Raw genomic sequence first — 22149 nt, 5'->3', positions numbered from 1 at the left:
CTGGAGGAGGCCCCTTTGGGCTAAGCCAAGACTGAATGCCTCAGCCGGGGTGGGGGGCTCCCCGCCCTAGTCACTCCCAGAAGAGCTCCTCCCCTCCCTACCCCCGCCACAGGCCGGGGAGGAAAGGGGAGCAGAGGACCCAGGCCCTGAGCCGGCTGGGGCTGGAGAACGTCACCGTGGAGCTGGAGAGGGCTCGGGAAGGGCCTGAGTTTACTGGGTCTGGGAGGAGGGTGGAGACTGCGCCCAGGAGTTGGAAAAGCCTGCCCTGGCGGCGGCAAATGCTTGGGTCTTGGTCGTCCCAGGCCAGCTCTTCCTCTGCCCACACTCCTGGGGTCCCCACCCAGATTCCTGCTCAGTCCTTGGGGGTTGGTGTGTGGCAGGGCTCGCCCAGAGCTCGGGCCTGCCAGCCGAGAGGCTGTAAGGAAACTAGGCCCGATTGAGGTTTGGGAGTCTGTATTACGACTTGCGGGTACAACTGTACTCTAGTGTGGAAAGGCCTAGGTCTTCTAGCAAGCGGCCCTAGTCCAACCGCGGAGACTGAAGAGAGTTCCCAGGCCTCCTCCATCACTTCTGGAGGCGCTGCTCGCCTCTGCTGCGAGGGCAGAGCTCAGGAAAGGGCGCGGAGGCGGCGAGCTTTGCGGTGCTATTTGTGCAGAACCTGTGCGACCCCACGGCTCGGCCCGGGGGGCACAATCCTTGGCGAGGCTAATGCCTTTGACCACCCCTCGGGCGGCGGGGTTGTTCCCCTGGAACTCACCCCCCCCCCCCCCAGCCACGGGCACTACCCAGGGTGGGCCTGGGCGCGCAGCAGCCCTGAGCTCTCGCCTCTGGGCCTGGCTGGCGGGCCCCGGGGGCGCGCGGGGTCGCAGTTCGGCCCGCAGGGCTTTGTGCCGCTAGCTCCCGGGTGTGCGGGAGGCGCGGAGCTTCCAAATTGACACCATATGCTTTCTTATTAGATGCTTCGCGGTCGAATTCTAGGCGCATAATCATCGGCACTGGGCGAGAGCGCCAGCCGTCCCTAGGGAAGGGCCGCAATGATTGAGGCTTAACCTCTGAAGGGGAATTTAGATCTGCACGTCCTCGCTGCCATTTCGACGCTGGCAGAGGCGCCTGCGCCCGGGCTCTCCTGGGTCAGCACTCGGCGGCCAGAGCTGCGGAGGCCGCAGGCACGCGATCCCCCCCCCCCCACCCATGGAAGGAGAACGAGGGAGGTCTAGGAATTAGGCGGCCTCAAACGCCTTGGGCTCGCGAGCTGGAGAGGGAGCTGGGTCTTGGGAGGCAAAGGAAGGAGATGGAAGGGAATTGGGAAGAAACCGGAAGCACAGGCTAGGCCTTGCTCGGTGGGAGAACGGTGTCCCCGCAATGTCCCTGCTTGAGCTGGCCCCGGCCTGAGCCCAGATCCCCAAACGCCTGTCACTTCTCATAGAGTTGAGGCCCCAGCCCCCGCCTCGGTGAGCCCCCCCCCCAGCCCCAAGCCTTGGGCTACCCTGAAAACGCGGCTCCCCTCGAAGGAGAAACGAGCGCAGTTCAATCTTGTCTGAGTGATCTACAAATAGGGACGGAAAGGGTCGTTTTATCACGGTCCCGTTTGTCGTGACGATGCAATTTCCCGGAGCGGAGCGCTGTCACAAAGTGACAGGGCTGCCACAAGCGCCCCGACTGATCTTTTCAATTAGCCTTCCATGCATGATCCGGAGCGACTTCCGCCTATTTCCAGAAATTAAGCTCAAACTTGACGTGCAGCTAGTTTTATTTTAAAGACAAATGTCAGAGAGGCTCATCATATTTTCCCCCCTCTTCTATATTTGGAGCTTATTTATTGCTAAGAAGCTCAGGCTCTTGGAGTCAATTTATCAGGAGGCTCCTACAAGAGGAGAGAAGCGAGGAGAGGAGAGAGAGCAGTGAGCCCGCGTCTTCTCCTGGGAGTCCAGGCTTTCTAGAGTCCAGGCTGCAGGTTGGAGATTTTTAAGAAAGTAGGAATTGGGGATTGGCTTAATTTGCCTGCCTGTGGTTTCTGAGGAGGGGGCTATTGAGGGTCTCTCTCTCCCCCCTCGCCCTATTCCGTAAGACAATGGGATGAGGTTGTGAGATTCAAGATAAAGGAGGGAGGGACAGGGACGCGATGTTGTGGTCTTTTTCTTTTCTGTTTTTTTTTTAATTTATTTTATTTTTGCTGATCTCTGTCCTCGGTTGAGGGGAGGGCGGAGTTCGGCAGCGGAAGTGGAGGATGGGGGCGAGGGCGGCAGGCCGACTAACTCTGCTTTGAGTCCAGAGGGCTCTGGCCCTCCAGCCTGCCGCGGAGGAGCGCAAGCCCAGATTGGGGTTCTCTAGCCACGGATTTGACACTCGGGTCCTCGTAGATGTCTCTCTTCTTTCCTTCCTATTAAAACAAAACAAAACAAAACAATTCCAAACCGGGTGCTGTGGCGCGTCTTCGGCAGTTTAGACGTTTCTGCGCTGCGGGGATGTAGGATTTGCGATCACTGGTCCAACACTGCAGAGACCTCGCAGGGTCCGCGTGGGCTCTGTGGAACTCAGGGTTTGTGGGGTCGTTCAGAAGGAATCTTCGGGAGGAGAGCTCTAGAGGCGGTGGTTTGCTCCTCGAGGCGGGCTGGAATCCTCGAGATAAGGGGTAGCGGCTGGGGCACTGCAGGGCTGGTGGTACTGGGGCGCAGGCGTCCTTGTGGTTGACCTGTGGCTGATGCTTCTGTAGTCCAATGGGCTGAAGTTGACTGTATGTGGGACTGGGCCCCCAGTGTCCTGCATGGCTGGTGGTCCTGATGTGGGTGCCCCCCCCCAACGGATATCAAGAACCTGATCTCTGGGGTTGGCAGGGAATTGAGGATGCTTTGTGGTTGTCTCCTCTTCCTCTTCCTCCTCCTCTTCCTCTACTCTTCCTCTTCCTCCTCTTCTTCCTCTCTCCTCTTCCTCTCTCCTCTCCTCTCCTTTCCTCAGGTCACAGCGGAGTGAACCAGCTCGGTGGTGTCTTTGTCAACGGACGGCCACTGCCGGATTCCACCCGGCAGAAGATCGTAGAGCTAGCTCACAGCGGGGCCCGGCCGTGCGACATTTCCCGAATTCTGCAGGTGATCCTCCCGGCGCCGCCCCACTGCCGCCCCTGCGGCCCTCCACTCTCAGCGCCCCTTCTTCATTTCTTACTGTAAACGCTGCTAATTGTGGAACCCCCACCCTCACCTCGCCAGCTCCCACCCCACTCCCCACCTTCCTGCTCTCCCCTCTCCTTCCAACATCCTTCCCTGTCTCTTTCAACCTGAGTCAGTTACATAAGATAATCCATCTGCTCTAGAAAAGACCCTGAAAAAAATTTTTTTAAACTCTTTTCATCTGATAAAGGCAGTAATTGGGGTAGCAGTTTATGAACTGAAATGAGCTGAGTTATATCAACTGACAGGTTCGCCCCCCTTCCCACCCCATGCTTACCTCGGATTTTGAGAGATTTGTTTGCATTCTTCATGTTTATGAAGGCTATATATTGATTTTAAAAGGCAAATGTTATTTATCCCTCTCTAACTCACATTTGCTCAATTGGGCATACTTTTTAAAGGAAAAAAGTAAAAATTCAGTTTATTCCCCCATCCTTTGCTCTTTAAAACATAACGCCTTTAAGCAAGGTCAGCAAAAAAAAAATAATAAAATAAAATAACCTGACTTCGTTTTGATGCATCTTCAGGCAGTGATTAGGAAAACTGCTTTTTAAAAAAATTTTTTTTAAATTTAGTTCAAAATGTATGAAAGTATCTTCATATTTGTAGTTTTTTAGGGCTACAAATGTAATTTTAAGAAAAAAGATCTCTACAGTAAGTTCTCGTACCATTGAAGGTATATTTTTGTGTTATAGACCCATGCAGATGCAAAAGTCCAAGTGCTGGACAATCAAAACGTAAGCTTGTCATTGTTTAATGCATACTTAAACAATTTTATTTTTGTCTTGAAATTATTAATAATGTGGTTTTCTGTCCACTTCCCCTATGCAGGTGTCCAACGGATGTGTGAGTAAAATTCTGGGCAGGTATTACGAGACTGGCTCCATCAGACCCAGGGCAATCGGTGGTAGTAAACCGAGAGTAGCAACTCCAGAAGTTGTAAGCAAAATAGCCCAGTATAAGCGGGAGTGCCCGTCCATCTTTGCTTGGGAAATCCGAGACAGATTATTATCCGAGGGGGTCTGTACCAACGATAACATACCGAGTGTAAGTTCACTGAGAACACCCTCCACCCCCCTGCCCTCAGCTCCACACTCTCCTCTTTCCCTCCTCTCTCTCTCCGCCTCCTCCCTCCCCAGTGCCTCTCGTCCAGGTCTCTCCCCAAATGCCCACTTGTCTCCTCTGTGCCTGGGGTATTAAGAGGAGTGCCCAGACCTTTATTTGACCACTTGGAAAGTGGGAGTCAAGTGTGGGGAGCTGTTCACTTCATTTGCATGCTGCAAACCTGAGGGCAGAGGCACTGGGGAAAAGCAGTTGAATCAAGAAGGAAAAGGACAAGGAAAACCAGATTCTAACTTCCTCCAAATGCACCTGCCTGCACCTTCCTTCAGGTGTCATACCTCCATTTCTGCTCTCATATAAAACCAATAAAATGAGAGAAAAATCTCCAAACCAAGCCTAAATCTTGTATTTGGAAGCCTTTAAACAAAGCAGAGTAATGATAGGAGTTAGGACACCAGAGATACCTGGTAAAGGTGACCCTACCCACAACTCCCCCAATTCTGTATCCAACTCAATTTCTAGAACAAAAATAATGACGTCTATCACTCTTTCTATGATGTAGGTGCAAACCCACTTAGTGTACAGAGGGGGGAAGGCGGGATCTTTTAAATGTATTGGGGGTTTATTCTTTAAAACCAAGGGCAAGCCAAGCCGGGGACTTGAGACGGGGTGGCTGTGTCTTCAGGAGACCCTACCATTTGGTTTGCTTTTGGTTTGATTTGCAGGTGTCATCAATAAACAGAGTTCTTCGCAACCTGGCTAGCGAAAAGCAACAGATGGGCGCAGACGGCATGTATGATAAACTAAGGATGTTGAACGGGCAGACCGGAAGCTGGGGCACCCGCCCCGGTTGGTATCCGGGGACGTCGGTGCCAGGGCAACCTACACAAGGTAAAACTGAAGCCACCACCCTCTCAGCCCTCCATAAATGCGGTGCCTTCCCGGCCTGTTTTCTCCTCCTCCAACCTTTTCCTCCTCTGGGCTTCTGTTGTGGGAAGGGGCAGGATTTCAAGGCCCCAGGCACATCAACCTGCATTGCTTGGAGGTGGTGTTTGTCGGGCCCTCCTGTTGGCCTGGTGACCCAAGGGTTATGTTTGCCAAGTGGCACGAAGGTGGCCGGTGTGTACATTTGTAGGTAGGAGTCTGTGCGCTGTGTCTAAGGGTGAGCAGAGTGGTGTCCTATTCAAATGTGACATTAAAATGCAGGTAGAGCCCCCTTGCTGCAGAAGTGTGACAAGTTAGCACGCTGACAGGCTGGGAGGTAAACATAATTGTATCATTTCGCTTTTTGCCGGAACTGACAAATTATGAGGCTCTGAGTAGGGTTCATAGGAGAGGATGAGCAGCCAGATGCAGGGCCCAGCGGAGAACAGGGCCTTGGAAGTGGCGATTCCCCCAAGGAAAACGACCCACTGTCCTTGCCCCAACCCCCTTCTCCCCTCAGAGCCCCAGGGCCCCAGTCCTCACTCTCTGTGGGTGGCAGCTAGTTGGTAGAGGTGGGGTGAGAAGTCTGGGAGCCACCTGGGCTGGAAGCGCATTGGGACCTGGGGAGTCCCCGGACCTGTGAGAAGGGACCCAGGGAGAGGGGCGGTGGGGGGGCCGTGGCTCCCCCACACCCCACCGAGGTAGCTTGGTCAAGACTAGGAAACAGTTTACTCTGAAGATTAATCGGTATTCGTTGTCCTCCTGACAGGGAGATAATATGTGGGATAATGGGACGTGGCGTCTCCCTCCCGGGAGCTCGGGAGCTCGGCGGAGCCTGGGGGCTCGGGCGGGCTGCCGCACAGGGCCGAGTGCGTCCCTGGGCTCTGGGGCGCTCCGGGTGCCCCGCGCCTGCACCGGCCGGGCTAGAGAAGGGGAAATCGGTAACAGTATGCGAATATCTGGTACAAAGGATGCTTCTGACACTCGCAAGGATTTGTTATGGGAACAATCCTGTCTCTCTGTAATTGCCCATTAGAGAACGTTTTGTTGCTCATTAAGGCGACATGAATGAGCGTCTAGTTGAAGGAGACAGCTGTAGAAATGTTCCACAAGAGACCTCTGGACACGATTCGGCACCAATTGCCAATTAGACATGTCAGTTTTAAGAGCAGAAAACAATATAGGACGGACACTGGGAAGATAGGGAGCAAAGCCCCGCTTCTGTTTCCCAGCACAGCGCTCGGCGGGCCCGGCCTCCTGACGCGCGGGGGCGGCTCCCCTGCGCGACCCCGCCTGGCCTGCGCGGCCTCGAACCCGTAAACTCTGGGCTGCGAGCACTCTGGCCCAGGTCCACTCCCCGCTCGCGTGAGACCAGCCAGCGATCCGGCTGAGGGTAGACAACTCCCACCCCCTCTTGACCTTTGAAATTGTAGGATTCCCATATGCCCGTGCACGCTGGACACACCCAAGGGATGCTGCGGTCCACCCTCCGCCCCCAGCAGTCTGAAGTCTTGCTGCTGACTCCCTCTGCTGAGAGTCTGGCCCATTGGGTCCATGATGTCTTGGGGAGGGTGCAGGGCCAAGTGGCCCAGGCCTGGGAGGGCTGAGCCTGAGCCTCCAGTCTTGAGCTCAGGTTTGCATGGGGTGCAGGCAATGCCGCCCTCCCAGGCTTCTGGCCCCGGGATAGGAGACAAGTGAAGCAGTTTCCACTAGAGGTGGCGCCCGATTAGATCTTCTGGAGGACTGGAAGGGAGGGCCTAACGCCAGGGCCTGGCGGTGACTCTTTGGGAGGTGGCGCTAGTTCAAGAGCTCTTAACTTTTAGGTGTCTAGTGGCTAGAGAACTACGGGTCACCACCTACCAGTCCCACCCCAGTTTCCCCCAGCCCCTCAAGTGTGCCCCCCTCCCCCGCAGGCGCCGCCTGGACCCGCTGCGTGGGGAGGGAGCCCGGCACCAGCTTAGCCGAGTCGTGGACCCGGGGCGCTGGTGGCTGGCTGTTCCCCCGGATTCCTCTGGCCTTTAGGAGCTAAGAGGGTCCCCTCCCTCCCTGGTCCCCTTTCCCGGCCCAGGAAGCCGGTCTTGGGATTTAAAGAGTCCATTACTCCAAAAGCATAAGGCGAGGTTAGGTCTCAGAGGGAGACAAATATGGTTTCCATCTGATCAACGCCAAGCGGCGGTGAATAAAATCGTGACAACGAGGGCTGACAACAAGAGACAACTCTATCCAGCCCCAATTCTCCAGCGATTTGGTGGTTTTAGGGATCACGGAGACACTTTTTCTTATCTCCTCCCCGCGCCCCCGCCCCATAATACCCAAGCCCTCTATAGGATTTAGTCAGTCTCTCTTTCAACAGATGCTACAATGTTTTGATCCGCACTCGGGAGCTGAAAAGGTGCCGGCAACCGGCTTGCTATCTTTTCTTGCTTGTTTTCCGCCTCACTGATTAAGACACTAAGAAACTAAGGAATGATTTTATTTCCCAGCGTCTTTTTTTTTCTCACTCCCCCCCCTCTTCTCCTTCTTCCAGGAAACAAATCCCATCCCCAGCGTCAGATGGTCCTGGGGCTGAGATAATGGGGGGCGCTTTCATGGCCTTCTTAGGATTAGGCTGGAAGGTGGACGGGCCCATTGAAGGCCCCTTCTTTGCGTGGCTCCAAGGGGGCGCCTTTTAAAGAAGATATCTTAATTGTCCAGCACTTAGGTTTATCATGGGAGGAATTTGAGGTCCAACTTCTAGTTTTATTTTGTTAAAAGGTTTAAGGGTAGAAGGTAAATCCTCTAAGGGAAAGGGGGAGGCGCCTAATCTGTGTGACCACTCCCTCACCTCTAGGCTGCAGATAGTTGCTACTTTTAGAGTAGCAAACACATTTTCACTAGCACATGCTGAGGTCAGGAAGGAATCTTTCAGCCAGGGGTTTCTCCTCGCTGGCCTTGAATTCCACTTTTTTTTTTTTTTTAGGATTTAAAACCCAGTTCCTTTATCTTGATTGACTTTTCTCTCTCTAAATATCAGTTCTCCAGACAGCCCAGGGCCTAGGTGCATGTTGAAGGCTTAGGTGTATAAGAGTGCGTGAGCACTGAACGGAGGAGAGGGAGAAAATGGGTGAGGGGGAAGAGGAAGAGTAGGCATATTCATCTCTACTCTTTGGCATTAGAAGGATGCTGGGGAGGCGCTGTCTACAGGGGTCTTCTGAACCACCCCAGCAGCTTTGTTTAATTGGCAAGACCTAATGTACCAGAAAAGGGACTAGAGTCGGACTTCCATCCATGGATCTTTCTACTTGGCCCAAACCCCAAAATAAAGGGTGGGGGGGGGAGAGGAGAGCTCCATTTCTTCTCTTGATAAACACTTTGAAAAGTCACCCAGGAACTTGGGGCAGTAAATTAGCATAGACACTTGTGCACACAGCACGTGAGTCCTGCCCGGTTCCCGAACCCAGCGTCCTCTCCTCCCCCACTCTTCTCAGGAAGCCCCCCCACCCCAGAACCTCAGCTTGCTCACTAGTACTCTCTCTCCCTCATCCTCCTTTTCCTAGTTCTCTATCTCCTTCAGCTCCCTTGGCTGTTTCCCCTCTCAGCGTTCTTTTCTGTCTTTTCTTATACTTTCTGGCCTCCATCTTTCCTTCTCCCTCCATTTCTCTCTGCTCCTCCCCCACCCCATCCCCATCCTCCCCCTTCCTTGCTGCACCCCTTCCCCCTCCTTCTGCCCCCCACCGGTCCTGGTCCCCATCTACCCTCCCTGTGTCCCTCCACCCCCTGCCCTGGCCCCCCATCCAGCCTCCATCCCCCCGGCCAAGCGCCCTAAATAGCAGCGAGCCGCCCGCTCTTCGGACAGTGATTAATGATAGCAGAGCAGAGGGGTTAACACACTTCGCTGAAAAGTCTGTTGACTGGGCTTCTTGTAACACAATGTGGCCCGCTGCACGCCTCAAGAGAATCCTTTTGTTGTCGGTGCTCATTGTGGCCTCAAAATTCTGCCCACGAAAGTTTGCCAACGCTCCTGCCCCAGGAGTTTAATAGTTTCCCTTACTCGCCGGGCATTGTGCGCCGCTGAAAAGCAGCCCCTCGCTATTCAAGTGTTGGTGGTCATCTCAATAGATCTCCAAGGGCCCATATGGTGGCCAGTGCCGATGAATCCGCCTGTTTAAATGGGGGAGAAAGTTGGGGTTTTAAAACATTTCAAAGTTCCTGAAAAGATCCCACTAGATCCTGTCACAATTCCCTGAACTCTTTGAAGGCACTGCCTATTGTCTCCTGGTTATAAATGATATTCCTGGCCAAGTCGATTCCCACCAAGGCCTCCCAGCCCCACCCCCACCCTTGCACTGGCCAAGTTTCTAGGATCGGGAGGGGGGCAGCCCCTGTTGGTTCCCTTGGGGTCCTTGGAGCTCAAGACCCAGGTCCCAGCCTGCAGAGGCCCCAGAAGCCTAGCCAGGATCTGCCTTGCAAGGTGCAGGGCAGAAACAGCTAGCCCAAAGCACACATCTTGCCCTCTAAGCAGCAAAGGAAAACAATAAAACTTTCCCGTTTAATGATAGAAATTACATTAAAAGTGGTGGAAATGCCCTAATTAAAAATGTACCACTTAAATGATATGGCAAGGACTCAGCTGCAACATAGCATATTTAGCTAGTTAGTGAACTCTCTACTATTTCTTTTTTAAAATTACACGTTAAAAATTTAAAAGAAATCTTACTTTTCTCTGGTGCAACACATTACAAAGAATGGACAGTCCTTTTATCTAAATATAAAATTCCATTTTCAGCAATTATAGCCTGTTCTTGGTGATGATATAATTACAGCTGTGCTCGTAATAGGTGTCAAGGCGAAGCGCACTCATACAATAGTTGAATAAAACTGCAGAACAATGCGAGCACTTCTAAATTCACAACCTTTAAAATGAAATTGACTGTGCAGAATTCAAATAAAAACTAGATAAATATTTTTTTAAAAAGATTACAAGCTTGGTTTGGTTTCTTAATAGCATTTTCTACAAACCTATCAACATCTAATTGATTAGATAGGAATTACTGATTATAGATCAGCTGAAATCTTGAACATCACTCTTCTATTTTCCCAACACAGCCAGAGGGAAATACATTCTGTAGAGAAAGGGAGCTGGGTGAAGCATTTGAGGAATCAGGGGTACTCGTTCTGATTGGAAACTTTGGTGATTAGTTTATCATTCAAGGAAACGCTACCTTGTATGTGTATCAGCATGTCTCATCTGGATAAACACAGACACACACACACACGTACACACACAGAGATGGTCAGGTAACAAGTGTTGACAATATAATTTATTAAATAAAGAAGGCTGATAGTTACCTTAGGAATGCTTGGTTGAGACTGTCAGGATATACTGCCCTTGGAGCTTATGATTTCACCAGGCCTCCTTTGGAAGGCAGCTAAAGTCTCCACAATACCAGCAGCACTGCACCAGGGCGCCTTTCAGAAGCTCCAGGTCATTCCAACTTTCTCTTACTGTCCTATTCTTTTCGTTCCAGATGGCTGCCAGCAACAGGAAGGAGGGGGAGAGAATACCAACTCCATCAGTTCCAACGGGGAAGATTCAGACGAGGCTCAGATGCGGCTTCAGCTGAAGCGGAAGCTGCAAAGAAATAGAACATCCTTTACCCAAGAGCAGATTGAAGCCCTGGAGAAAGGTGATGGGATTTTTCAAAGTAGAGAAGCAGTAACCCCGAGTAAATGCCACAGCCTAGCTACAGGGAGCTAAATTTAGCCAGGGCCTTTTGCATAGAGGACTGAAAAGGTTTCATTTTTTTCTTTCTGTCTCCCCCTCCCCCCATGGGCTTCATTTCAGGTGTGTGTGTGTGTGTGTGTGTGTGTGTGTGTGTGTGTTCTTTCTTCTTGTTATATTCTAGTAATGCAAAGACTAAAAGTCTGATTTATAAAGGAAAAATGATGATTTGGCTATTCCAAGCCACAGAGGGATCGCTGAATGGCGTTGCAAAGAAATTTTAACTTGGTTCTGGTGGGGAGTCCTTCCAAGTACAGTCAACACAGACAAAGTGCTTTACAGGAAATGGGTTGGAGATGAAGAGAGTGGGGAGGCAGGAACCAGCTTGATCATCCGGGGCTGGGTCTGCACATTTTGTAGAGTTCCTGCACAACATGTAAAATCAACTTAACTGTTTCAGAGTTTGAGAGAACCCATTATCCAGATGTGTTTGCCCGGGAAAGACTAGCAGCCAAAATAGATCTACCTGAAGCAAGAATACAGGTACTCAGGGATGGTGTGGTGTTACGCTCCATGATTCACACGATTTGCCTTTTCAAAGGTGCTTCCAAGGAGCGCCATTCATTTGCATGCATAGTTACAGGTTCCCTGTTCTAAAGACTCTGTCCCCACAGGGTACAGAGGGCAGCAGTGCCAAGGGTGGGTTGGGCCAGGAGTGGGCACCAGGCTAACCTCTTCCATCCCATTTCCAGGTATGGTTTTCTAATCGAAGGGCCAAATGGAGAAGAGAGGAAAAATTGAGGAACCAGAGAAGACAGGCCAGCAACACCCCTAGTCATATTCCTATCAGCAGTAGTTTCAGCACCAGTGTCTACCAACCAATCCCACAACCCACCACACCTGGTAACACACAGTACTAACACTACTAATAAGTGTGCTATAGCCGCTTGGCCTGGGCTTGAGTCTCACCAGGATCATCTGCCCTTCCTCTCTCCCTGCAGTTTCCTCCTTCACATCGGGCTCTATGTTGGGCCGAACAGACACCGCCCTCACCAACACGTACAGCGCTCTGCCGCCCATGCCCAGCTTCACCATGGCGAATAACCTGCCTATGCAAGTAAGTGAAGCCGGCTGCCTGCCCCGCGGCCGGCAGAGGCAAGGAATGGGTCGGGGCCTGCAGGCTCATCAGCTGTGTCTGCACCCTTGGGAGCCTTTGTCATGACACTGATCGGCTTGACCAGTCAAGTCTGAGGCAGTCAATCCAATCTCTTTTGGTGGATTGATTGATTGATTCATGCCATTAAAAACAAAAGCAAAACACCGGACCTGTTCAGTCAAGTTAATCTGCCTTTTATCGTCCTGTTAGCTTGGTATGTTGGGTGGTAGTGAGGCCTGTTTTGGTCCCAGTGAACCTTGGACCAAAAGCAGAGCTAGTGCAGCCACATTAGGAGGTAGTAATTTGGGTTTACGTAAATATGTTCATAGAAATAAATAGAATCTGTATATGCATTCCAGGCATTATTTAGGGGCACATGTGATATACTAGCGGGAAGAAAAAAGGATAAGAAATGGGATCATTATTTACAGTCAGATATGTTTCATATGGTGGAAAAGCTAGTTTTTCTCTACAGATTAAAATTTAAAAAAAATCATAGAAAGCATTTGCTGGAAATTTAGTGTATCTTGGCTGTAAGTTTATGTGACAAGTTTGTGGCTTTCTTAGCTGCCTGGAAATCTTGGTGCTATTCATGTGGTGTAATTTCCTCCGCCTGTCGTTAATTCTGTTCCAAATATTTAGCAGTCCCAACATTGCCCAGCCCTCTACTAGGTTAGCACTTCATGATGTAAGTTGAAAGGCAGGTGGGCTGCATGAGACCTTTGTTGCTGGATGGATTCTTGATGGGAAAAAAATACCCCTTTTCTAGTGACCCTTCTCCGGCCTCTTTCCTAGGTCCCCTGTTTGTGCAACAATTAGAAATGCCTGACGGTGTGAGATTGGCCAGCATGAGCCACTGCTGGAAACAGTTCTTGGGTTACACAGATTGTTTATTCTCCACTGAACATCCTTCCCTGGATTTCAAATCCAAATAACAACAAAATAAATGTTTTACAGTCTTCAGACTAATAGAGGAACAGCAAGATAAGCAACTTCAGAGGAATTATTCACTCTCTTATTTTTATTGCATCTGGATATTATTGGCCATAGCGCAATTGATGTAAATTAAGGGATTAACAGCCCATTAGTCGGTGTTGCTATAACTGCTTTGGAATTTTCCAGAAGTCAGGTTGCCTAGAGGAAGTGAGTGCAGAAATTAGAAACAAATTCAAGCTGAAATTCTGGCAGTGCCCTCAAGGCCCGTGTGTCTCCTTGAACTTGACGTTCGCAGTCATCATCTGACTTTAATAAGGCCACAGAGCGTCTCGTTCAGCTCCGTGTATTGTAGCAACATCCAGGTTTCTGTGAAGACAACAAAATGTGGATATGAGAAAACAATTAGACGCAACTAAATACGTGGGCTCTTAGGGTTGTTGCCATATATAGACTGGTTTGGGGAGTCAATTTATTTCAAACACTGACTTTTAAATATTATGCAACTCATCTGGGCGTGGGTGGCGCACGTTTGTAATCCCCGCGCCTGGGAGGCTGAGACAGGAGGATCGCACAGGTTCGAAGCCAGCCTCAGCTACTGAGTGAGGCTCTCAGCAACTTAGTGAGACCCTGTTTCCAAATAAAGTATAAAATAGGTCTGGGAGAATAGCCCGGAGGTAGAAAAGCCCCTGAGTTCCACCCTCAATACCACACACACACAAAATTAAGCAACTCAAGCCGGGCGTGGTGGCACACTCTTGTAACCCCAGCACTTTGGGAGGCTGAGACAGGAGGATCGCACAGGTTCGAAGCCAGCTTCAGCTATTTAGTGAGGCTCTTGGTAACTTAGTGAGACCCTGTTTCCAAAAATAGGTCTGTGAGTATAGCCCGGAGGTAGAAAGCCTCTGGGTTCCACCCCCCAGTACCACACACACACACAAAAATTACACAACTCATATAATTAAAATGAGTTGTGTAATTTTTATAAAAAATTACCTTTATAAAGCATGAAAATGACTAAAATGATCAGAAGTTTTACTGTTGAGAGGAAACTGTGCTTTGAATTTTGGAGTGGGGGCTGCCAGTCTTTCTGTCTGTTCATCCTGTTGGTCACAACCCTTGAATGTATTGCAAAGGTTGGGTATCTTCCTCCGAACCTTCTCTCAGGTGAACTCTGAGAATGTGGCTCTTGGAACGTTCAGCATTTCTTCCCTTTTTAGAGCCAAGAAGTACTAGCATCTCCATTGTAGCTGACATTATGCTTCTGTTAAGTCATCCCAAGCTTGCTGCCCTGGAATAGCCTCCAAGAATTCAAGAGGGATTTTGTCCCAGCCCTGTACATTTCTTGTTTAGTTAGGAGAGAGGGTTGTCTCATAAACACTAGTATTGTGGCCCTTAGAGGATACCAACAGTTTTTTTTTTGTGTGTGTGTGTGGTGGTACTGGGGTTCCTGGAAGTCCTTCTACCTCCGGGCTACACTCCCAGTCCTATTTTATATTTTTTTTATTTGGAAACAGGGTCTCTTAAGCCAGCGAGGCTGGCTCCAAACCATCGCGATCCTCCTGTCTCCGCCTCCCAAGCGCGGGGATTACAAGTGTGCGCCACCATGCCCGGCTTTTTTGTTTTGTTTTGTTTTTTTGGTACTAGGGATTGAACCCAGGGGCATTCTACCCCTAAGCCATATCCCCCCCCCACCCAGTGTGATTTTATTTTTATTTTATTTTTGTGGCACTGGAGATTGAACCCAGGGGTATTCTACCTCTGAGCTACACCTCCAGCCCTATATTTTTATTTTTGAAACAGGGTCTCAGTAGGTTGATGAGAGTCTATTTGTTGAGGCTATTCTTGAATCTGCAATCTTCCTGTCTCAGCCTCACAAGTACTGGGATTATAAACGTGACACACCACACCTGGCTTTATTTTATTTTTATTTTTAAACAAGGTTTTGCTAAGTTGCTGAGAACCTCATTAAGTTACTGAAGCTGGCTGTGAACCTCTGATCCTCTTGTCTCAGCCTTCTAAGTACTGGGATTACAGGTGTGCACCATTATGCCAGGATGGCAAAACAATTTTATAGATAAAACAGTCAGGACATTGGGGCTTTGTTAGGAAGCTACAGTTAGTTCTCAGGACGGAGACAGGTTATACTTACAATTCTGACCAGTTTAACCTGAAGTCATTAGGGATCTGCTTCTTCAAAGAACCTTTAATCCCGTGAGTCCAGCTGTGAAAGGTTCTCAAGGTCCCTATACCAAACATCACAGAGAGCTCCTCCCTTTTTTCTCTCTCCCCAAACTTGAGATACACCATTTGGGGGTCACAGGGTTCTTAAATAGATCTAGGTTTGCAGGGAGAGGGGCTACATTTAGTGGAGTCCTCACACCCTGGGTTTTCTAAAGACCCCAGCAGAGGTAAAAGACGAAGATGGACAGAAGTCCTATGGATGTGTCTTGCTGGACAATGGTCTGCATTTACAGTGCTTTGGAAGTTTGATGAGCAGGCAATTTTGGCAGTGGCCAATGCAAACCCAGCCTGAGATCAGTTACGGCATGCCAGGATTTTTACGTGAAGGCGATCTCTATGGGCCAGATTCCTAGGTGGGGCTCCGGGGGTGGAGAGGGTGCCCAGTCATGTGGCTGCAACGTGTGTTTCTCAGTGACTGCAAGCCTGCCCTTCTCCCCACAGCCCCCAGTCCCCAGCCAGACCTCCTCGTACTCCTGCATGCTGCCCACCAGCCCTTCGGTGAACGGGCGGAGTTACGACACCTACACCCCGCCGCACATGCAGACACACATGAACAGCCAGCCCATGGGCACCTCGGGCACCACTTCCACAGGTGAGCAGCTCGGCTCTGCAGGCCGCAGGGCGGGCCTTCACAACCTCTCCTGCCCTGCTTGCTCTCCAGAGTTACTTGAGAACAGCCTCCTGGCCTTGTGTAAGGGTGCCTTTAACTCTTTGCTACCCTTGTTTCTGGGAAAAGCCGACTGAAAAGGGAAATTGAGTAAGTCCAGTTAGTAATTTGACATCATCATATAGAAGAAAAAGCTGTCTTTGCTGAATATGGTCACAGAGATTGTGTATGAAGACAAGGCCTGAGTGTCAGTTTTCAGAGCACAGGTTATTAGCCTTGGTCTCTAGCAAGGGCCCCCAGGGCTGCAGAGCGAGTGCTTTTTCGAAGACTTCTCCATCTCCTAGCTTTTCCAAGCCTTGCATTGCAATGTGGAAGCACCACATTTGTCTACAGGCATGGTTTTTCTCAGTAAAGTTCCAAATATCCATGTAAATGGAGCTTTTCCTTTTCTTTTGGGTGGGGGACTTGGGATTCAATAGGTATGTTTAAACAACCCATTGTCTAATTTTTCAGGGTGTTGCTTTTGTTTGCGTAGCAGTTGAAGGGATTTTTAAACACAGTTAAGAAATGTTAAAAAGAATTAGAGAAATTCATATCCCATGCCTGTCCCTTGAAGAGAATATCTACATGGCTATTTCTTTCATCCATTTCTAGGACTCATTTCCCCTGGGGTGTCAGTTCCAGTTCAAGTTCCGGGAAGTGAACCTGATATGTCTCAATATTGGCCAAGATTACAGTAAAAAAAAAAGAAAATTGTGTTAATTTAGTCAATGACTATGTGGACGCAACAGTTGGGCGTTCAGGAAAGAAAGAAAAATGGCTGTTAGAAGCACTTCATTCTGCAACTGTGTCCTGTGTTGGACCCCTGGGGAATGGACTTGAAACAAGGACCTTTGCATATAGAAGGCACGGTATCAGTTGGAACAAATTTTCATTTTGGTATCCAAGCTTTTATTCATTTTGGTGTATTATTTGTAAATGGGCATTTGTATGTTATAATGGGGAAAAAAAAAGAACAACGTAGACTGGATGGATGTTTGATCTGTGTTGGTCATGAAGTTGTTTAAAGAAAAAACAAAGGAAACCATGATCGACAAGATTTGCCACGAATCTAAGAGTTTTATCAAGATATATCGAATACTTCTACCCATCTGTTCATAGTTTATGGACTGAGGTTCCAAGTTTGTATCATTCCTTTGCATATAATTAAACCTGGAACAACATGCACTAGATTTATGTAAGAAATATCTGTTGGTTTTCCAAAGGTTGTTAACAGATGAAGTTTATGTGCAAAAAAGGGTAAGATATAAATTCAAGGAAGAAAAACATTGATAGCTAAAAGGTAGAGTGTGTCTTCGATATAATCCAATTCGTTTTATGTCAAAATGTATTTGTCTTCCCTAGAAATCCTCAGAATGATTTCTATAATAAAGTTAATTTCATTTATATTTGACAAGAATACTCTATAGATGTTTTATACACATTTTCATGCAATCATACGTTTCTTCTTTTGGCCAGCAAAAAATTGTTCTTAGATAGAGTTGTATTACTGTTCACAGTCCAATCATTTTGTGCATCTAGAATTCATTCCTAATCAATTAAAAGTGCTTGCAAGAGTTTTAAACTTAAGTGTTTTGAAGTTGTTCACAACTACATATCAAAATTAACCATTGTTGATTGTAAAAACCATGCCAAAGCCTTTGTATTTCCTTTATTATACTATTTTCTTTTTAACCTTATAGTGTGGTGTTACAAATTTTGTTTCCATGTTAGATTAACATTCTACTTTCACACACACTGTATTTTAGTTTCACACACTTGCATTCTTAAAAAAATAATTCTCACAGATACGGTCAGTTGGAAATGTCTTAGAGAAAAATTCCCCTTAAAGCTGTGTATAGATGTGTGGCCATTTATACCTACCACGTATATACAAAATAGTAACATTTCCCAATTAGTCATTTAATTCAAAAGCTTTCAAAGCCTAAAAATAATTTGAAAATTCAAGCTATTAACTAGGAATTTTCTGAATTAGAGCTGACATTTTCAATCTGGGCAGATTTCCATTGTCAGCTTATTTCAACACTGATTTCACTGAAGTACATTCACTAGTAGATTTCTTAAACAAGACTCTCTGAAAGCTGTTGCCTTTCTCAGATAGGCTCTCTCCCTTTTCTGTCGCCCTCCCCTTTGCACAAGAGGCATCACTTCCCATTGAACCACTACAGCTGTTCCATTTGAATCTTGCTTTCTGTGCGGTGGTGGATAGTTGGAGGGTGGAGGGGGGGATGTTGCATGTCAAGGAATAATGAGCACAGACACATCAACAGACAACAACAAAGCGGACTGTGACTGGCCGGTGGGAGTTAAAGGCCTTCAGTCATTGGCAGCTTAAGCCAAACATTCCCAAATCTATGAAGCAGGGCCCATTGTTGGTCAGTTGTTATTTGCAATGAAGCACAGATCTGATCATGTTTAAAGTGGCGGCATGCAGGGCAGGAGTGCTTGAGCCCAAGCAAAGGATGGACAAAAAAATAAGCTTTTGTTGGGTAAGAAAGGCCTGTCTGAGGCTGTGATTTCTGTCTGTTTTATGCAACATATAAGTCAATATAGATAAATTTTCCTCCTCAAACTTCAGTTAAGGCTGGGGGTCTGGCAGTTTGGATTAAAATGCTTGCACATGCAGAAATCTCTGGGGGGGAAAAAGACAAGCTTCCACTGAATTGCACTGTTGTTTTTTTTTTTTTAAATCCCCAAAGGCAAATGATCAGAAATCTAGAAATTAATTGGAAGATTTAAACATAACCTTCTAGTTCAGCATGTACTGTTTTTGAGTTAAGGAATTACTGATGAACAGATAATTGAGATTCATCTCTTTGGTGTGCTACATACTAATAATTTTAGTCCACCAGAGTTGCCTCACATTTAGAGACACCTTACTAAGTTGACTGAGGTTCTTGTATGTGCGTGCGTAGTCTCATTCCTCGTCAACCTGTGCTGTACGCTGCCGGCACTGACTCCCTGTTGGTAGTCCCCCATGCTGACATTTCTACCTCCTGACCTTCTGCAGCCTCTGTTCCCTAAGGGACGTGCGCTGAGGGAACTGTCAGAGAAGGAACATATTTGTAGGAGCGTGTGCTGCTATAGCTGCTGGCTGGCTAGCTTCTTCCCTGTAAGAAGGCACAGTTCCCAGCTGGTCATGATTTGGGCCAGGGTCAGGTAGCCAGTGCCTTCATGGCTCTGATGTGTAGAGAGCATGGACTTTGGGGCCTGGGGCTGGAAGCAGGCCAGTGATGTGGGAGCCTCAGGTCCGCGGGTCACGTACACATGTCCTCCGAGCATCAGGATTGCCGCGGCATAGTGGCACAGCCTGGTTTAGTGTGAAGAAGCGGCTGCTGAGCTGAGAAGCCCTCTGGTCCAGCAGGATGGGAACGGCTGCCTTGCCTTCTGCCCATGCCCTAGGGAGATGAATGGCCTTCTGAACAGAGTTCCAGGGCCTCTCTGGGACAGCATCATGGACGCCGTATGGTAGCAATGCCTGGAGTTGGTCTTTTCCTCATGGTTTCAATCATTCATCTTTGTTTAATGATAGGTATATTTATTTATTTGTCAACAGAAAACCTGCAGGGATGTTTTGATTCCATTTTCTAGGATGAAGGCTGTATTTGTGATGTCCTGAGTTGAAACACGGTACTAAGAGACTAACATTTTTCTCCAAATTTGATTTAGGGAAACTAGGTGGATAAATTAGAACTGAATAACTCTAGGTAAAAAATGCTTTTTACTCTAACAAATCTTCAAGAATATACTTTTTTCACCCAAAGCTGTGCCTACTAATTTTAAAATGATAAATCACTGGCTTCTAGATATGGCTTCCATAACCATTTTTTCCTGCTGTTTAATCATAACTAGTTTTCCTAAGATTATTTATATAGTAGTGTTTAAGATTTGGCTTTGTTATATGAATGTTATCTCTGGATGGTGTCTATATTTTACATGCTTTTGCTCATTTCTTTGTGTTTTGGGCCTTAAAGTTAATAAGATTAAAAAGGCTTTTTTTTTTTTTTTTTTTTTTAGTTTGTATGTTTGACTCACTAAGGCCAATATTCTTCTCATTTTTCTTTTTTTCTTTTCTTTTTTTTTTTTTTTCTTTTGGCCTCAGTCACGAGTGACTAAACTGCTCAGTTTAGGAATTCAGAGTGTGGCCGGGCGTGGTGGCGCACGCTTGTAATCCCAGCATTAGGGAGGCTGAGACCCGAGGATGGCGGTTTGCGGACAGCCTCAGCTACTTAGTGAGGCCCTTTGTAACTTGGTGAGACCCAGTTTCAAAATAAAGAATAAAAAATAGGGCTGGGGGGTGTAGCTCAGCTCAGAGGTAGAATGCCTCTGGGTACCATCCCCAGTACAGGAAAAAAAAAAAAGAAAGAAAAGACTGCAAAGTCTAAGTACTTAGGGTTAGCAAGGCTTAATTTTGATGCTGTTGATCACTATCTTTGCAAAGCAGGAACATGATGTCTTAGAAATGATATTGACAATGGGCTTAAACAAATGAATAGGAGTTCCCTTTTGTATGTGTATGTATGCGTTTCATTCGTTAAGATTAAAAGATAGACAGGAAATTAACTGCTGTGTCCCTTCCTTTTGAAAAATTTTTGTTTGGTTTAATGTTAGCATTTGAAGATCCTGGAGGTGGAGATAAAGGATGGAGGGAAGAGAGGAAGAGAAAAGAAGATATTGTCTGGTGGTTTCTAAAAAGCAATTCAGAAGGTCTTAGAATCCCAAGTACCTGAGCAGGCTGCAGCAGTCAAAAATGTTTACCTCATGTTAAAGAAAGGCAGATCTAGCGTGAGATAGGAGTGCCATACAGTGTCTTGAAGTTCATATGCTGGAAACACTTAAAAGATATCAGGACACTTCAGATACTATATTTTGTGTTATTCTTAAGCACTTATGTAGTCAAGTAGATAATTGAAAACAAAATATGTTAATGGCGTATGTATTTTGCAATGTATCAGAAAGGTAGTGCATACATACGATAGCATTTTTGAAGACCAATATTTTTATGTCGTAAATTATTAGGGTAATAGAGAAAAATAATGATAATATTTCCAGAAGGCAGAAAAATACATTTTTAGGGTGGGTTTTTATCAGTGGAAAACAAAAGATACATATCTTGTTCCAGGAGCTTATCTTTACAAAGCCTATCCAGTGAATCATAAAAACAAAGCACTTGGACCTGAATTTCTGGGAAGCCCAGGTACTGTTACTGCTTAAACTGCAGTTAGTTACTGAGTTTGAAGTTTCTTTTTTATATAAAAAAAGGGCTCAGATACGCACACTCAATTTTTATAGAATTTATCTACTTGCAAAGCATATATTAAGTAGTAATTGGCTGTTAATTTTATAGATATGGAACTAGGGAAGTAAATCAATGACCTATTAAGTATTTTGACAAGCAATTTGCATATCTGATGACCTCACATTTCCTTTGCAGAGTCAAATGCTATGTAATTGTTCTGTTGTATGTTTGTGTAAAATGAATCACAACACGGTAAGAAAAAGGTTAGATTTATTAAACTAATAACCCAACTAAAGTATTCATTTTAATTTATTCATCTTATTCAGAAGGCTTTCAAAGGACATAGCAGAGCCGTTGTGGAGTATCTGCACAACGTTATTTATTATCTATGGGCTAAATTGATTTTTTTGAAGTTACTTTAAATCTTGAAAGAATCCTTGCTTAATATAAAAGCCCTTTAATTTTAACTGACAGATCAATTCTGAAACTTTATTTTGAAAAGAAAATGGGGAAGAATTTGTGTCTTTAGAATTAAAAGAGATGAAAAAAATAAACCAGACATTCTAAAAAAAATAAAAAGGATAAACCTGATTTTTTTAGTACTAATGAGATAGCTAGTGACAAAATAGTTGTCTTTTTGATTTTGATCACAAAAAATAAACTGGTAGTGACAGGATATGATGGAGAGATTTGACACCCTGGCAAATCACTGTCATTGATTCAATTATTCTAATTCTGAATAAAAGCTGTATACAGTGTGTGTTTATGCTACAGTGCTTTTTTTTTTTAAGTGACTGACATTCATCATATTGGTTAGACAGTTTAAAAAACCTAGCCTTTGTTTTCTACAATGTTGTCAAGAGCAAATAAAGTATAATTTGTAGTATATTAAAAGCAAACTGCTCACAAATGCTAGTTATAACTACTTCAAAATATTCCAATATATTTGAAAATGTATTTTATTTTGGAAATTGGGTTTCTCCCAATGGATTTGTTAAATGCCTTCAACAAAACTGAAATGCTTCACTTAAATATGCAAGTTACTTTTCAACTTTTACC

The 22149-nt window shown here is 46.7% G+C and overlaps 1 protein-coding gene across 1 annotated transcript; it reads left to right on the top strand.

Annotated features, from left to right (window-relative positions):
• Window positions 1-1764: 1764 nt before the first annotated feature.
• PAX6 (paired box 6) lies at window positions 1765-16531 on the top strand (the record flags this gene model as incomplete). Its single annotated transcript, XM_080719718.1, is given in 13 exon segments — window positions 1765-1855; window positions 1858-1922; window positions 1924-1954; window positions 2956-3086; window positions 3860-3901; window positions 3996-4211; window positions 4952-5117; window positions 10658-10816; window positions 11312-11394; window positions 11604-11754; window positions 11853-11968; window positions 15626-15776; window positions 16446-16531. Coding segments are annotated over 13 exon segments (1488 nt in total).
• Window positions 16532-22149: the final 5618 nt, after the last annotated feature.

Source organism: Muscardinus avellanarius, assembly GCF_963383645.1.
Source record: "Muscardinus avellanarius genome assembly, chromosome: 1".
Lineage (NCBI taxonomy): Eukaryota > Metazoa > Chordata > Mammalia > Rodentia > Gliridae > Muscardinus > Muscardinus avellanarius.
Note: the sequence above shows the minus strand (reverse complement) of the source record. Positions and strands in the feature narration are given on the sequence as shown.